We start from the raw sequence: 18,469 nt of genomic DNA on the forward strand, positions 1-18,469 counted from the left end.
TCTATCTATCTATCTATCTATCTATCTATCTATCTATCTGTCTATCTGTCTATCTGTCTATCCGTCTATCCGTGTATCCGTCTGTCCGTCTGTCCGTCTGTCCGTCCGTCCGTCCGTCCGTCTCTCTCTCTCGCAGGAGTCTAACTTGTTTTCTACTCACAAAGCAAATAATAAAGATAATCAGTTCAAATGAAAAGAGGAACCCGATTGGTTTAGGAGTGTGCTTGCAACCAAACGTGGTCCACAGTGAGGCAAAACTTCACAGAGGGTGCATCAGTCTGCTGCTTGTCAAACCAACTCAGGTGGGAGTCATAGGAAACTTCTCATACCAAATGTATATAAATAAGTGGTGATTTCTATTGTTATTTTAAAATCTTATTTCACTTTGATATTCTAATGTCAGCCACTGATTGCTCTGCTTCTTGCAAGCAAACACAAACATAGAACCAATTTGCAACTTATTTGTGGGATATTTTCATTTTATTTTTATAGCACAAGAAGAAGAGTCCTGTGGGTGGTTGATTGATGCATGGGGAGTGGTGGCGCAGAGGTTAGAGAAGATGGGCCTGTGATTGGAAAGTCGCAGGTTCAACTCCCCAGACTGACAACATCAAAATGTAGGTGGAAAAAGGTGAAACACCTACATCTGCCTCCACTCTCATTTGCCCCATTCTGGGCCCTTGAGCAAGGCCCTGAACCCCCATCATCTGCTCCCAAACAAGTTTCTCCTGAAAATGAGTTCTTGTGACTCAGTGAGACTACCTGTATAAATAAAAGGTAAATAAAAATTAAATAAATAAATATCATCCGTTTGGCACTCTGTCGTGTTTTTGAGGTCAAACAGTCACTAACGGTGTGCCACAAGGCTCAGTTTTAGGATCCACTCATCTTACAATTTATATAAGTAGGTCAAAAACATTCCTGAGGCCTCTTTGCATCTCTTTGCTGATGATACAATTGTCTCTTGCTGAGCTAACACAGTTGCCAAGGTTTTCCAGCTTCTACAGTCTGCGTTTGACATCATTCAGTCTGACTTGTTCCATCTCAAACTGGTACCATATGCAGATAAAACCAAGGGGGTGTTGTTTTCAAACAGAAAGCTGGTGCCAGCAGTTCTTCCTCTTATCTCATCCATGCATGGTGTTCCTATTGAGTTTGTGGATTCTTACAAATACCTGTGAAATTTAATTGATGCACATCTCTCTTTAAGGGCACATGTTGAAAACTTTATAAAGAAACTGAAATTGAAACTGGGTTTCTTTTTCAGAAATACATCTTGCTTAACTCTGAATGCTAGGAAATGTGTGGCAGCTGCTACTTTCTTACCAGCCATTGATTATGGATACATTATTTACATGAATGCCCCTGCCAGCTCCTTGCAGATGTTGGATGCTGTCTACCATGGGGCACTAAGGTTCAAAACTGGTTGTAACTACCGTACCCATCACTGCAATCATTGGCCAGTTGGTCATCATTATCTACACGTAGGCTCTCACACTGATACATCTTCATCTATAAATCCCTCCTTGGTTTGCTGCATTCTTATAGCTTCTCCGACATGTCATGCTGTCATTGCAGTTACAACGTGCGCTCTCAGGCCTTTATACCTTGTTTTATATGACACCTTGATTTGATTGTTATTATATCTACTATTTATTTAAAATTGTTTTTTTTTATTGTTGTATTTTGTTGTCTGTAGTTATACTTTGTCTGTCTAAAACAGGTCTCTCTTGAAAATGAGTCCTCGTGACTCAATGAGACCTGGATAAATAAAGGTTGAATGAAAAATAAACCCTCTCCCTGCCAAAGTCACATGCAGCATTATGGTCTCAGAAGACTTGAGTAGAGCCACCCATCTTTCAATACATCACGTGGAGATTTGATTCTAGCTTTTAGTCAGTCACACAGACAAACCTCATGACACACCTCTGCATTATTATAGGATTTTATGCAAATGTGTTTGTCAAAAACTGCACGAGTGTACAATTACAAAACATAAGCTACCAATTAGGAAAAGAAAGACCTTATCTGAGACGGTTAAAATAACAGATATTTTAGTAAGTTTTAAACAAAGTGCTGTAATGTAGGAGTACACACACCCAGCTTGTTTTAGAGCAGAACTGATGACTGACTTTAGATCCCATCCTCCTACATTTTTACACGCTGCACTCTTTCTATGTAAGTCTTGCTTTTGCATCAGATATTTCCCATGGATCCTTATCTCTTTCTGTGACATGTGTGTGTCTCTCTCTTTCCATTTGGGTAGAGACAGACTGAAAGGTCCTAAGGTTTCCTTCATATTCTCTCTCATTCGATTTGTGCAGCAGCCACTTCCTGTTTCACACTCATCTTCTGCATGATTAAATCTCGTAAAAAATCTATAACTTGATTTAGCTCATGATAAAATATATTATAGAACAGCAAATTTATATTAAAAAGTTGTCCTTTTTTATATCTAATGATCTCTCAACCATGTAAAATTAACATATATTTAAACGCAACAAAGCAAGTCACTGGTCTTTTTGTTCTTTTAGAATTTGCAAATTGTTGTCAAGTGTGCAACATATGTACAACATTTATTGTATTTCAGAGTTTTCCTGAATGTAAAGATAAGATCGGGTGTGCTCTGGCACTCACCAAGAAAGAAGGTGTCAGGAGCCTTATCAGCATTAAGGAGAGAAACGGTTTCAGGGTCAAAACGCAGCCATAGTCCCACTGCCAGAACAAACGATCCCATTAACTGAAGGGAGAAAGCCAAAGAAAATCACACATTAACTTTTATTACAAGATGTTAAAGGAAAACCTGAAAAGGAAGATAGAAGAAATGTGAAGCGCAAACGAATGCGCTCATAAATATGGCTCTTATTTTCACCCCTTCTTGCTTCCCACACTTTTGGTGAATGTATTCAGGGACAAACAGGTGAATGGCTGCATGTATTCAGGCACATGTTTTAAATATGAAGGGTTTTGTTGAAAGGTTATGGGCAAAAATATTTAAACTTTTATAGATTGCTCTTTGCATGACTTCAAGTTGAAGAAACAAAGTTTAATTGTGATAATATGACAAGTTAACAACTAGTCCAAGAGGGACAGGGCCCATAATGGATTGATGCCTTTTTAAAACAATTCCAGTCTCAAAACTTTTACTGCAGTTTGTGTGAATACTGTTTTATGACCCTTTATTATACAGTTAGGATCATTATACACTGATATTATGGCAAAAGTGTTATGATATTTCTGCAGGTGCTCCAGAGCTACAGCTTTCTGTTGCTGCCACTATATGTGCTTAAAACAATCATTAAATGCCTGTCAATAACCATATGATGCCTAATTGATGGCCATGTATAATTTTATGAATTGAGTTCACATAAACATTTATTCCAATTAAAATTAGAGCTATTTTAAGACAACAAGCATCCACTTTGGTCTTGGCCTCACTCAGACTAGCTATTGTCTGTTTCTACATGTTGAGTTATCTGGTAACAGGTAAGATATTGTTCTCAAACATTACACAGAACACCACTTCAGAAATCTAAACTATTGTTTTAACCATGTTTTTATATTTTACTAGTCCAATTGTTTAATCTTTTGCAGACAGCAGTGTTATTAAGCTAAATTATTAACAAAGTCAGGCTCAATATCATGGAATGAAAGTTGAATTATTGTACAGTAGCTACTACTGCAACAGTCTGCAGAAAATACCATTTATGTAACTTTAACCCCCACTCTTTCGTAATCACCGACTTTCCAGTGTGGAGAAAATGACGTGCTCGGTTGTGGTCAGCAGTGTGGCACCTCGTGTTGAGAAAAGAAGAAAATACTATGTAAGGAAACAGCTCGTCTTTTACTTGATTAAAGTCTCCATCGATTCACATTAAAAATTATTCATACTTGATTCTGACAAAAAAAAAGAAGCTTATTCTCAGTGTAAAAGCACTTTGTAAAATATGTTTCTTTTAAAAATAAATCCAAGATGCTTTCAAGGGTCAATGGTGACGTTTTACTGTTATAATTTGATTCTGAAAACATTCAAGCTGAGTTTGAGCACCAGCATTAGTCATCGTGTGTATGAGGGGAAGAAAAATGTGAAGAAACAAAAATTATATGAGAAATAAAATGGAGAGTATTTAGAAGCAGCTGCCACATGATGTATCTGTGACCTATAGCTAGGATTGAGGTGAACCACTGTTTGTGAATCCTTCAGCGATGCAAAAAAACTTTGAAAAAGAATAAGCAAAACTCTAAATAACCCGACGCTTTTTAACTTTGGGATCTTTTGTTTCCCAAATGTTTTCGGTATTTGTCTGGTTCTGCAATCTCCCTTTGCTTTCCTTTCCCCCATGTGTCTCGTATTCCATTCTTGCTGTCCACACTTCTTTCCTCCAGACGTTTGGGTTATAGTTTACCATGCTGCTCAGAAGTACAGCCAGTACCTCAGTTGTAAAGCATCAGAACGGGACAGGTGTTGGGAAGCCAGCTACCTCCCAAACTGAGGATTTAGTGTCATGTTTGGTGATGTATGGGACAGCTGAGCTTTGGGGGTTTTGGGATTAGCAGGTCCAAAGTGATAAAGCATAGAGCAGCAAAAGCTGCAGATCTGCAGATTTACGGATTGAGCTTGGATTAGAGTGGAAAGGAAGTCTGGAACTGTTCAAGGTTGGTATTTGAAAGAACATTTGATGGAGCAAGGTCCAAAAAGAAGAGTGTTGATGCTAAATGGATGAGTATGTGGTTGGTTAATGTTTGATAAGAGGTTTACCCCACAAGCAGCTGCCGTTACTGTTATTGTTAAAAGCCTTTTCAGAGCTAGCAGCTAATATGCTAAATGCATCCCCAACATCAGCACTTGTCAGCCCGCTCATCCCAGATGACCCATTAACACCCACCCTGCCTACATACCCTCCCTGCTCCACTCCCATTAACCTGCCACACCCCTCCCTTCTCCTTCCTGAACCGACCCACCCCTTGTGTTCATCAACCCCACCTCGCTTCCACTTCTCCCTCCCAATCCCCCCAGAGGACAAAGACCTACTGTGAAGCTCAAGTGCACAATATAGGAGCAAAAACCAACACAATAAACATGAATGTGAAACAGAGAGGGAAGAAGAAAACAAATCATTACAGACCATTCTTTTTTTTCTTTTTTTTGCAGACACAATTATGATCTACAAGAAAAATGAAGTGTAAACCTTTGATTCCTTTATGCAATTTAAAAAGACTAGCATAAATCATTTATAATTAGTTTTCAGGGCCAGTGCCTCTGATTGTGTCCAAATTTTCAAAAAGTGTGGATGAAAATAACTCTGTTGAAGCGTTATTAAAGTTGTGTTACGGTTTAAGGAGATTTTTTTTTTTAATGTGGCAGTTAAAGGGTGTTATTTTAAGGGGAATTTCCATGAGAACATGGGCAAAGCTCATACTCAGAACTGTGGTCACAGACAGTCTGTGGCACTTTGAAGGTTTGGAAAAAGAAGAAATAAGCTTTACTGTAAAATAGAGTTAAAAATAGTACAAGAAAGAAAAGATGTTTATAGACTTCTTAAAATCTTGTGGTAATTTAGGAGTGATTTAGGCTTTCTAAAGTAGTCCTCTGTCTTTCACGTGTTTGGACAAAGCACAATGCAGGGGCCCATTAAAAATGATGGGCAGATGGAGAGTGTAAATAGAAATGAGATAATTATGGGTGGAGTAAATCCCATTGTGCTCCGTGACAGGCTGTTGGTTCACACTGACCTCCACAATAAACTGGCAGGGCTGCTTGTAGAAACAATGTTTAGCAGCAGTACCCCTGAAGGTAGTGGATATTACCACAAACCTTTAAAATACTAATTTGTGTTTAACTGATATGCCTTGCAGCAAAAATGATAATAAAACATCAACAAACGAGAAAAATATGCACAAAATGTCTTTGTACAAGTTTGAGTTAGGGTGGATTCACAGAGACACCATGTTTTTTAGAGACTTTTTAGAAGAGTGTCCTGACGTATGCTCAATAATCCAGGTAGAAAAACCCAACAGGGTTGAGTCAGGTCTTCTGGATGGATTCTTCTTTGTTGAAACGTTTCGTCTTTTATCCAAAAGACTTCTTCAGTCTGAGGAGCTGCAACAAACTCAGTCTTATTCCGTTCAGAGGACCCGACTTAACCTTGCTAGACTTTCCCCATGCAACACCTAAAATAAAAAAGTATTTAAACGCTTTAATCCAGCTGTTGCATTCCTCTACTCTCTTACACCAACTAGCCGGTAAATGGACGGAGCGTGGCACCTTCTCTGTGTGTCCTTTCACACATGCAAACTTTACAGAATCAAAGCCTCAGTGTCCATGTGGCATGTCCCACTATGCTCTCTCTCACTCTCTCTCGCACACAGACACACACACACACACACGCACAATATAAATTGTGCTTTCTACAGCTGGCTTGAAGGTGCAACAGCTTCATGCTTCATGTTCTGAGGTTCAGCGATGTTACAGCGATCCTGTCATAAACAAGCTGTAATAAAGAGGCGATGATTCTTTTACACCGTATTTCTCATGAATGTTAGAAATATTCATTTTAAATATGACACAACATGACATTTCAACCTTTTGCTTTTAGTTATCGCCTGAATGACAACAGTTTGTTTAAAGTTTGGTGAACCTCATTACATTTCATTAAAACGTTGTCGTATTAAATCTAATCCTCTTTTTTTTAAAAAATTCTGAATAAAAAACACATTTGATGTTTGAAGGATGTGCTGCTTATTTGATTCATTACATTCACCATTTCATTCAATACTTATTAACTTAGTCAGCATTAAACTTAAAACTGAAACAGTAAGTATAAAAATGTGTTTACTCTTATGAACAATGAATATATGATGTTTTACTTATTAACAGAGCATAGTTCACATAATGCAGAAACTACTACTTATTATAACATGTGAGTATTTTTATTGTCATAGATGTCATACTATGGCGTAAAAATAGAAAATCAGTCCGACTTTTGGCAAAGACTCACACTATTTTTTTAATGTAATGTAACAAAGGACCAAAATCCCTGAAAGGCACTGGTGCTGACTTGCTAATAAAATGACAAAGTTGTGCAGTTCAACAAAATAATGCAACAAACAAAACAGGACAACAAAGCAAAGACAACTACTTCATTATGAAATACCTTGTTTGACTCGTACGACTCAAAAATAAATAATATACTGAACCAAAACACCACAATTCAGAAAAACTTAGGCAACATTTGCTTTTATTTGTTTTTGGCACAAGCTTAATTTTTAACCAAACAGGCCAATGCACTATGGCTCGAAAGGCCGGCACCGGAGATGATGTTTTTATATCAACTTTTCTGTCAAACCGAAAAAGTTACACACACCCTGTTACAAGATCTAAACTTTTGATTTAAATTAGGAGAATTGAGCATCAAAATGAAAAACAATATAAATCATGCACCCATAACTGCAGATCTAGTTTATCAGCATCTGGGTCAAATTCCTGCCAACTGTCCCTGCTGTGCCATGTGAGCGCACGAACATGCAAATATCCCCCTGGATCTCTCACTGACCCGTTTCTCTTTTATTCTGCGTCTGCAACACTCTGTGTCTGTGCTGCCAAGATTTCATCCTTTTTTTATTTATATTTTTAACAGGCAGGTTGTTTTTTTTTAAATCCTCTTACTCATCCTGTAGTCTCCAACATGATGATTAAAGGCCTCCATGAAGGAACACATATCACCTGTTGTCTTTCATGCCAGATTCTTAAACCACATTAAACCCATTAATCCAAAGGTTCACGAGATATTTTGCTAACAGGCAGGTCAGTTGAACACATGGGCAGCTGCATTCAAAGACCCCTGACAGGCTTTTAGCATCATACTGAAATTATGCCATTGTCCTGTTGTCACAATGGATGCATTCACGGTGCGCTCAGCGCCTGATCCACTGATCCACTCCACAGATGCTTGTTAGAGTCCCCCCCCCCCCCCACCCCCAACTACACAAATAAATTATGAGGAATGAGTGCAGTGGCACATCTAAATGGGAGCAAACAAAGGTAATTTGCAGAAACCGAACACGTGTTTTATGAGACAACTTCCTCCTGATCGATTCTGTGCTTTGAAAGCAGAGGAAGCGGAGGAGGGCGCGCGCTGTAATGCGCGTCAACAACTTTGCAGTTTGTAAGGCAACGCGGTGCGAGAAGCCAGCAGTTTATTTTCCATACTCTCCCCTCTCTCTCTCTGACTCTTCATTCAGTCTTCCTGTCAAAAACATGCTTACCCGGGGGGAAAAAGAGGGCGATTTTTTCCCCCCTTTCCTCTGTGGAAAATCCAGTTTGAGCCAAAACTACATAAAAAAAAACTAAAACGCAACAACCCTCAGACTGTCACAGTTTCTGCGCCTCGCAGGGCAGCCCTGACACGGACTATTTAAAGCATTAGGTCTGGCAGGGGGATTAAAAACGTAAAAGCCTGGATGCTCCAGAGGGAGTAAATATTCTGCTGCACTTGCTCAGCGTCGCATCACCTCCAAACAGCGGCGGCACGCGCGGCTCTACTTACCCAGAACAGGAAGTTGAACACGAACAAAATGTATTTCACGCACTTCATGCCTCCTTCCACCTTCCCCATGTCGGCTGGACGTTTTACCCCCACACAACAATTGTTCCACTGACTGCGCGCGACGTGACAATAACAGTCCACCCGGCGGCGCTTGCGCGTCAAGAAGCACCCTGTCTCCCCCTCACACACACCAACACACACAAACACGCACGCACAGGCGCGCGCACGCACAAAACACCGCAGTATCCGCTTAGACTCTTTCCAGACCGCCCCTTTCAATTCTGCAGAGGGTGGCTGAAGGGGGGTAGAGACTAGTCGATGGAACTGTTGATTTATATTCCCATTAGAAATAATACATATGATTAGACAAATCTGTTACATTTACCTTAAGAGTTTGCAACACCCTCATACAGTCTCTTCCCAAGTTTCCTTTTTCAACTGGAAATCTCTGTCAACGCAGGAAAACAAAAATACATTTCAATTCAGTTTATTTATATAGTGCCAAGTCACAAGAGAAGTCATCTCAGTGCACTGAACAGAATATAAAAAGTAAGTTAATAACATTATTTATCTGCTATGAGTTTAACTTCATCACATGACTCTCATCTTGAAAAAGCATAAAGGCAACAGTGGAAAGAAAAACTCCCTCATGAGGAAGAAACCGTTAGCAGAACCAGGATCAGGTCAAGCGGCCATCTGTTTCAATCAGCAATCTGAAGTTATACACAAACGCCCATGTATATGTGTGTTTGCTCCGTCTGAAATCCCCAACCATCTCCGTCATTTTCAGGTTGTTGTTTCTGCACCAGCTCTCCAGGTGTTCCACCTCCTGCCTGTAGCTGGACTCATCGTTGTTTGTAACACATCCAACCACCGCTGTATTGTCTGCAAACTTTACAATATGACAGCCTGGATAGGTGCACAATCATATGTGAGCAAAGTGAACAGGAGGGGGGCTCAACACACAGCCCTGAGGGGAGCCAGTGCTGAGGGTTATGGTGAAGGAGGAAAAGTTGTGGATAGTCTCAGACTGCAGTTTGTTGGTTAAGAAGTCCAGGACCCACTTGGTAGGGCTTTAGTCCTGGTGTGAGTATTTGTCCACTTGTTTCTGTCTCTGAGCACAAAGACAGTATTAAAACCTAATTAAAGCAGGCAGAAAGGACTCAGACAGACACAGAAACAGGGTGGGACCCAATGTTCAACATAAATATGTTCCACATAGAGAGCAGTGGGTTGAACATCCAAAGAGCACTTCATTTTTTATTAGAGGCAATTAGGCCTTGGTTAGAAAATGTCCTTATAAGAGGAACAAAGAGTTCAGCCAAACTGAGTGATGGAGGGAGGACAGAGTTATAGAGGCACAATGTGGGAAGGGGGGTGGGGAGGTAGACTTGATGCAAAAAAACCCGATAAGTCACCAATGTGTTTTCTGCATTCAGCCTTACAACTTAATGACCTAATAACAAAAGTTTGTGCTCTAAGAATGTCAGGGGAAATTGTGAAGAAGTGAGTGAAAACAGAAATGTTTAGTTTGGATGGCACCCAGAATAAAGGACAAGCTGATAAGACCACTGAGTCCCAGCTTGTAGGATGTGTTATGAGTGCCTCTGTTGCTATGTTGTTCCAAGAATGTGAGCAAAAACACAAAAAGGGCAAAGGTTATAGCCTTTGTGAGAATGAATACAAAAATAGCACCAACACACATACTAATGGCACATATTTAGAGCACATATGTTATGTTGACATACATACACTGATGTGTCATTTGCAAAGAAGCAGAAGTTCTAGGAAATATGTTGAAATCAATTGTGAGTTAATGTATTACTACTTGTTCTTTTACTTGGGACCTATTCAAGGTCTCAGATTATTATTGCCCGCCCTTGAAAGGCAAAGAAAATTTTGCCTGTGTATGTGCATGGGTCTGTGTGTCTTTTACCAAAACATCTCATGAACCTCTGGACATATTCTGATGAAACGTGAAGAAAGTAATCATCATCTACAACTGATTAGCTTTTGGAGTTCATCCAATTCAAGATGGCTGCTACAGCCAACCAACCTAAAACAGAAAAATGGCTCTGACTCAGTCAGATTTTGAGATATCAATCAACACTTTGGTGTGGCGGTAGCTGAGAGTCATTCACACTATTAGTCTGAGTGTGACACCTCACAATTCAATTCAATTCAATTCAGTTTATTTATATAGCGCCAAATCTCAACAAAGTGGTCTCAGGGCACTTTACAGGAACATCCACATACATAAAAGCCAGTTAGTAAAGTTCTCTATCTAAGGAATCCAGCAGACAAGTTGAATCTTGGCTTCGTTACAGTCTCCCATCCTGAGCAAGCACAATGGCAACAGTGGAAAGGAAAAACTCCCTTTTAACAGGAAGAAACCTCCAGCAGAACCAGGCTCAGGACAAGCGGCCATCTGCTTTGACCGGCTGGTTGAGAGGACAGGAAGGAGAGACAGACGAACACAGAATGATAGGTCCAGGTATAGGTGCAGGTGTATCTGAAAGACAAAAAAACACATGTTAAGGATAGAAAAAGTAATTACAAATACAAAACAGGTAGAGCAGAGTAAGTAAAGACAGTAGCAAAGTGAAAATTGTGGTCAGTTTGTCCTCCAGCAGTCTAAGCCTATAGCAGCATAACTAAGGGACAGCTCAGGAAACCCAAGCTGACCCTAACTATAGGATTTAGCTAAAAGGAAAGTCTTAAGCCCAGTTTTAAAACTGGATAATGCGTCAGCCTCACGGACAGAGATTGGAAGTTGGTTCCACAAGAGAGGAGCCTGATAACTGAAAGATCTGCCTCCCGATCTGTTTTTGTAAATTCTAGGAACCACAAGTGAACCTGCAGCCTGAGAACAAAGTGCTCTGTTAGGAAAATATGGAACAATAAGATCTGTAATATAAGATGGAGCCAGGTTGTTGAGAGCTTTGTAGGTTAGAAGTAAGATTTTGAATTCTATTCTGGATTTGACAAGAAGCCAATGGAGAGACACTAAAACTGGAGAGATATGGTCTCTCCTACTAACCCGAATAAGGAAGAAGCGGGTAAGATAATGGATGAATGGATGGATGGATGGATGGATGGATGGATGGATGGATGGATGGATGGATGGATGACACTTTACTGTGCTTTTGTGGCAGAGAAGCGCCATCTGCTGTGAAGTTGGTGCATTATCTTTAAGCAAGGGGTTTATTTTTTATCTATGCAGGATCCTGAATAATGGTCATATAGAGTACAAATCTGTGTTCAAACGATGTGTAGAAGTGTCTTTGGTCATCCGATACTACCTTAAATTAATCTGTGTATGTGTAGATAGTAGGAAAACTGTTAAAAAACAAAACATTCATATATCTTCAAATTCATCTTTACACTTATCCTTTACTCGCTAGTTAGTGTTTTATATATTAAAACTCTTTTTGTTGTATAATAAAGTAGAAAAAAGGCACTGTAATACCCCTTTTAGCTTTAGAAGCAAGAAGTTGTTTTAAATTAATTTCTGAAAACGTTTTAGATCAGAGAGTTTTGCCTTGATGAGATTTTGAGGCAGCACACAACTGTGCTTAAAACTCACTACAAATGGTTTGTGATATGTGACGCAGAGAATGAACCAGATACATGAGAGGGCGAAGATGGTGAGAGAAGAGTTTTAAAATGTACTAAGAAGGAGTGTTTTATTTTTGGACCACAAGAGGGTAATATTGCCTAGCCAAAAGAGCTTTGTTGAGTTTTGTGCTGTAAAACGTTTGTGTCCTCTATTATGCATACAAAAAATGCTCTGAATTATTGTTCTGTTATTTAAACTGATCTCTTTAGGCTTCATTGATCTTTTTCTTCTGTTCCCATTAGTGAACTTACAAGTGAAAATGTCCTCCTGGAAATCCCCCCTCCCTTTAATTTTAGGGGATGCACCACCCCTGATGTACATTCACACAGATATTTTGTTGCCTAAATATCGCTTCTTTCTTCTTTTGGTTGTTTCATTGTCAGGGGTCTCCACAGTGAGACATCCTCCTCCAGCTCACTCTGTCCTCTGCATCCTCTGCCCTCACTCCAACTACCTCCATGTCCTCTATTCATTCTCAACTGTCACTCTTCTGTAGATGTTCAAACCATCTCAGTCTGGCCTCTCTAACTTTATCTAGTTGTTCAAGCTGTACTGTGCCTCTGATAGTCCACCACCATCTGTCCTTCCTGGTTCCTTTCATTGACACCAAACCTACCCATCACTCCCTCATCTCCTCTGTTTCTTACACCCACCTGGCTATTCAAATCTGCTTCAATCACCACTTTCTTCTACCAGGGAAGCTCTATCACTTCATCTAGATCAGGGTTGTCAAACTCACTTACCAAAGGGGGCAACATTTAAACACTTTTCAAACTAATGGCCAATTTCAGAAACTAGATTAACTCAAATCAGATACTCAACAGCTTTTCTTGGTCACAGGCCTCAACAAGAGTTTGATTGGTTTCATTTGATGTCCTGTGCTTTCAACATCATAATCAAAGATTACTGAAAAAAATTCAAGAGATAGAAGTATTTTACGTTTCGATGTCAACGAGCGCCACATTTGGCCCCTGGGCCTTGAGTTTGACACATATGATCTAGAACCTTCCAGAACTTCTCTTTCTCCTTTGCCTTGCATCCAACCTATAGAACATAACCACTGACAACATTTAGCATTATAGCTTCTACTTCTCCCTCCAGACACATTGCCATATCTGGCACTCGTTTCACCTCTACTACATTCTTTGTAAACTCCTCCCTCAGGACCACCCCTACTCCATTTCTGTTCCTATCCACATCATGATAAATAGTGTGAACCCTGCCCCAATGTTGTGAGCCTTGCAGCCCCTCCATGTGGTTTCTTGCACAAATAGAATAATTACCTTCCTTCCCTGCATCACGTCAACCAGCTGTATACCTTTGCCTATCATTGTAGAGTTCTACCCTCAGTCTTAGACTCTTCTCCCTCAGTCTCCTGATACATTTCCCTCCTCGTAGTCTAACAGTAGCACAATTTCCTTGTGCTACTGTTGTCACCCTGTTTGTCAACATGGTTGTCATTGTTAACAAGTTGATCGAGCCAGTATGATGCTGTTTATATGAACTCGCATGTTTATTTTGGTGAAAGTGTTTTACTGTATGTCGGATGCCCTTCCTGACTCAACTCTCTCTTTACCTGTGCTTGGAACTGGCAGAAGACACTGGCTTGTGCCAGTTTGGCCGGTTTGCCTACAGATCACTTGATAAACATTTCTTCTTACTTTTCAGTTCTTCTAATGATATCATCCTTTAAATGTGCAAAGAGTTAACTTTAACCTTGAAAGCAAATTGATTTCCAGTTGTATTGCATTTAGTGTTTTTTTTAATGTTATGAGTGTCATTTTGATTTCCTACTTAGAAGTCATTGTAAATCTTTTTGCATATAATTTACTATCAAGTGCAACATTTGAAAAATAGTTGTTTTTTTTATCTTTCCTTGTTTTCTTTTGTGCAATTTATTTATTATGATAACAGTTTTAGTGTAATTTAAGTAGTTTTGATTGTGAAAGAAAACCTTAAAAAAATACAGTTATCTTGTGGCTTATTTATTGATTTGTAAGTTTTTAGTGATTTATTGAACATGCTCCAAATTTGTACAAGCATGGACTTTTGACATTTAGAGTGACTGACCCAAGTGACAAGAAACCTCCTAATACGAACGCAGTATGGTCAAAAAGGCGTTCACGTTTGTATTTTGAGAATAAAATTTCTTTCTTATAGGAAGAAACTCAAACAGCTTTTGTTTAGAAATTTCCTTTAGGTCAAACCTTTACTTTTAGATGTTCTGTATCAGACAACAAAAGGTCACCTGAAATTTAAAATAAGTCACTCTAAGTTTATTCCATTTTAAATTATTTGAGAAATCAGAAACTTCAACTTAAACATGTAGAGATATAAATTGTTTTCTTACCACCTTCTCAGTCATTTCAGTGCTTCTTGTGACCTCTTGTAGGAATTAAACCCTGAAGCTGTGTCGCTCAAATTCTGGATTAAATCAGTGGTTCAGATCTTTTGATGTGGGGTTCTGTGGAAAGCTTATAAACAAGTAATACTGTACCTGTTGCAGATCGCTCTTCGAAAGACCTTGGTTTGAAAAAGTAGAGCTTAAGTCTTACAAGACTGTCAAGCTAACATCTACTTTGAAGAACAGTGAATTCCTGCCCTCCTAAAACAGCTATAACCTCAAAAGTTTCATATTAGTTCATGAAAATGGTATATAGCATAAACTTTTACAATTTGTTGATTGTTATATTGCATGGCTGTTTACATAGAATAACTTTTCCTAACTACTAGCACAAATAGTAGCAACTAGCTTAGCAAGCTGGGGCACTTCCTGCAGAAATATCAAAACATTTCTGCCAAAATGAGTATTAATGCAAAACTGAGAGTGGTGCAAGGTTAAACCAAAACTGTAAACGTGCAGACTTTTAGGACAACTTGATGATATAAAAAGACAACACTGCGTTGAGAGGATTTACAAAAAAAAAAAAATAGTTATTCAATCTAATAAGAATAATAATCTGACAACAGAACATCTTAAAGCCAAATTCAGACTTTCAGTGTGTTAAACAGACATAAAATAAGACAAGCAAATAATGAAATGTTTAATAAATAACATGAACACAACAAAAATGACATCAACATTTAAAGCTCAAATTCCTTTTGTATATATACACATACTGTAAATACTTTCATATTTGACTGTATAAAATATAAATATGACATACAGTCCGTATAACTTAAAACAACCAGGACTTTTCTGACTGAGGTAGGGTCAGGGGGCTGAGGGGTTTAATAAAAGTGTGTGTTTTGTCTGTGTGCTGCTTGAAAACTGTGACCAGTAGGAGTGTGTGAGTCGAGGAGGAAAGGACTAGAGTATTGGCTTGGCAAGAAAGCTGCAGTGGCTGTTCGGTAAAAATGTGTGTGCGCTTTCATAGTCCAGAGGTCCAGAGTCATCCTCGTCAGTCAGTGCCCCAGTCTGTTGGGCCAAGACTTCCTGCTGAGAACACACACGCACGCAGCATTAATACGGATAAAACGCCAGGCTGTCCGTTCCTTGAAGACGGTCAGGGCACTTACAAATATGTGTGTGTTAGTGCAGTAGGAGTTCCAGTGGCGACTGTCAATGCCAAGACAACCTGAGTTGCCTGATTTGGAACCCTGTTTCCCACCTCGACCTCCGGGTCGTCCCCCGTTCACGGCCCCGAAGCCCCTGTGTGTGGGGGATCGACAGGTGGTCTCGTAGAAGAACTGTTTTTTTACCACGTTGTTGATTGTGACATTGGGGAGCACAGTAACCTCGTTTCCTGCTATGTCTGTGGCTCGTGTCAGGTTCCCCACCCAGGCGTTTATGCTGTCACACACAGAGTACTCTCCTCGATGCATGGTGTGTGATCCTGCTCTGCGCCTCACCCTCACCCCTCTGACGCCTTCAATGTCATAGTCTTCACCTTCCAGGGCATCGTGCGATGGGGGCACCTCACTAAAGACAACACGGGGTGAGGGGCGGTAATGTCTCTTAGAGAAGAGTTTGGGGTCCACCACTAGGCTTGAAGCATCAGGGGAGGCACCTGCTGAGGATCGTCCGAGGACAAGGCTCTTGTTCTGTGTATTTGAAGCTGCCCGATGTGGCCTCTTGGTCCTGTGATGGGTGGTCCTATGACTCTGCTGCAAAGTGTGGTCCTGTGAGAGGTGGTCCCTGGCTGCTGGCTCCTGCTGTCCTGCCCTGCGATTGGTTGTCCTGGTGCTCCGGGCCAATCCACCTCCCATGTTCAGTACAGCCTGGACGCCAATCAGGAGGAGCAGGACCAGTGGTGACGACCTCATGGGCACACGTCCTGAGTCGAGGACAGGGAAACAGTTTCAGTTTTAACATTAAGCTGCTCTGAGAATTCTCTCAACAAGCAAGACCTCTCAGACAAAGTAGACGTTTACCATGAATGGTCATTTATTTGATGTTGGTGGCACTTCATCTTAAAAGCTAAGAAGGTAATTGTAAAAGCACTTCGATTTAAGAATGACTTGTTGAAGCACTATAATCATCCAGGAAGGAGCTGTACTGTAAATTTATACAAGGTAAAGTTAAGAGGTGTTTTTGATGGGTTATTGCCGTAGAGTCACGGATGTTTTGGCTGTTTCACCATCTCAGAAACATTTCAGTCTTACTTTTGTTAGGTGTGTTTTGTTTCATGTGCTGCTGTCGTAGGTGTATATAAATACCTTTGGAATGTGTCCGGTTGAAGTGAGAGCCCTTGTGGACTCTAGAGCCAGACTCCAACAAAGGCCGGGCCCATCATGGTTGCCATCTGGACCCTCTGAATCACAGTTCTGCAACTCAAACACACAGAAACTAAGCACTTGTAGACATTTTACTTGAAGATAATGAAGTGCTGTCAATAAAATGTAAACATTTGTTTAAAAAGCTGGTTAAAGTTATAAAACATTAAAGCATGCTAAATCACAGAACTCTAGATCAATATTCCTAAAGAAATTAGGACTACCTGAACACCCCCAGTTTAGAAAAAGAGTTCGGTTCTGACCAGATAATTAGCTAACATATTGTCCGAATAGTGCCAGAACCAAAGTGGATTACTGCTGTCTCATAACAACTTTAAAATTTAAATAAAAATGATTCTAGACCTTTACAATGCCATTAATCACATGGATATTTTAGAACGATATCTCTACTGAAATTACTCCATGTTACGCTAGGAGTTTTATATAGCAAGGTGCTACTATTTTCCTTCACAAATAATCATAACATTCTATAAAAATTCATCCAACCTTTACTTATAAAGGTTAGACTCAATGAGTCACCAGGACTAATTTACAAAAGAGACATGTAAAATAAATATACCTGTAAAATAACCACATGATGCAAAACTGACGGAGATGTAAAGGTTTTAAAAATCGCATAAACACATACCCATACCATACCACTTTATTTTTAAAGCACTTAAAACAGTAACAAGGCCAACCAACCAAATTGCTGTACAGCAAAAACAAGCAAAAGACAGGATATAAACATAGGTCCAAATGGAAACAAAGATAATAACTAAAAGGCCAACATTGTAGAATACATACAGAATTATATCCAAGTTACCCAGTGTCAAAAGCCAGGGAATAAAAGTGGTTTTTTAAGCAAGACTTAAAATATAGTGGTGAGTCATTCCACAGTCTTGGACTTGCAACGGAGAAGGCCCTGTCACCTCTGAGTTTATGACAAGTTCCTGGAACCAACAGGAGCATCTGATCTGCTGACCTCAGAGATTGCTGTGGGACATATGGCTGCAGCAGATCAGCGAGATAAGCGGGGGCAGAACTGTTCAGAGATGTGAAAACATACAGAAGGATTTCTGTATACAATATGATGAGGACAAATTTGAAGTACGAGTTGTTAAAGATGTCAACAATCCACTTTGTACTTGCCTATTTCAAAGTAGCCTTTAGCTCATCAATACAGGCACAAACTATTTCTCCAAACAGCGGCTGTTCAAAGAACTACCTACAACAAGTAATTATTGTTCATAACCTTTCCATAGCATCCCATTTTAAAAGATCCGATCAATTTTGACCTAAGGGAACCACAGAAAACTAAATTATACTCTTACTTTTTGTAAATAGCAGAATGGACATACTAAATTCTCATCTCTTTAGACTTTCACAGTATTAGATTGAAATGTCTATTTTTACAGATGTACAATTGATCATTTTTTAACCTAAACTAATGACACCATGTTTAATTCTTAGAGCTCCAACGTGCCAAACATTGTTATGTAAGGAATTTCACACCTCATTAGATGCTAGGCACTATATTTATTGTCTAACACTAAATCATGAAACAGTGACAGAGGACGTGAACACA

At 39.6% G+C, this 18,469-nt stretch overlaps 2 protein-coding genes across 3 annotated transcripts in view; both read right to left on the reverse strand.

The window, feature by feature from the left end:
- Positions 1–8,711, reverse strand: part of LOC119416917 (tetraspanin-2-like) — a 10,198-nt gene extending 1,487 nt beyond the window's left edge. Inside the window, exons 1-2 of the mRNA XM_037684111.1 lie at positions 8,547–8,711; positions 2,638–2,740 (exon numbers count right to left, since the gene is read on the reverse strand). Coding sequence (XP_037540039.1) covers positions 2,638–2,740; positions 8,547–8,615 — 172 coding nt within the window. The 5' untranslated portion in view covers positions 8,616–8,711. The remainder of the gene's footprint in view (positions 1–2,637; positions 2,741–8,546) is intronic.
- Positions 8,712–15,383: 6,672 nt separating this feature from the next.
- The window catches only part of LOC119416918 (nerve growth factor-like), a 32,475-nt gene continuing 29,389 nt past the window's right edge, over positions 15,384–18,469 (reverse strand). The window contains exons 2-3 of one of the 2 annotated variants that reach the window (XM_037684114.1): positions 16,825–16,932; positions 15,384–16,442 (exon numbers count right to left, since the gene is read on the reverse strand). In XM_037684114.1, the coding sequence (XP_037540042.1) occupies positions 15,571–16,431 (861 nt within the window). In that variant the 5' untranslated portion in view covers positions 16,432–16,442; positions 16,825–16,932 and the 3' untranslated portion in view covers positions 15,384–15,570. Of the gene's footprint in view, positions 16,443–16,770; positions 16,796–16,824; positions 16,933–18,469 lie in introns of those variants that run through there. The other variant, XM_037684113.1, reaches the window with a different exon arrangement.

Source organism: Nematolebias whitei, chromosome 11 (genome assembly GCF_014905685.2).
Source record: "Nematolebias whitei isolate Nwh7 chromosome 11, NemWhi1, whole genome shotgun sequence".
NCBI lineage: Eukaryota > Metazoa > Chordata > Actinopteri > Cyprinodontiformes > Rivulidae > Nematolebias > Nematolebias whitei.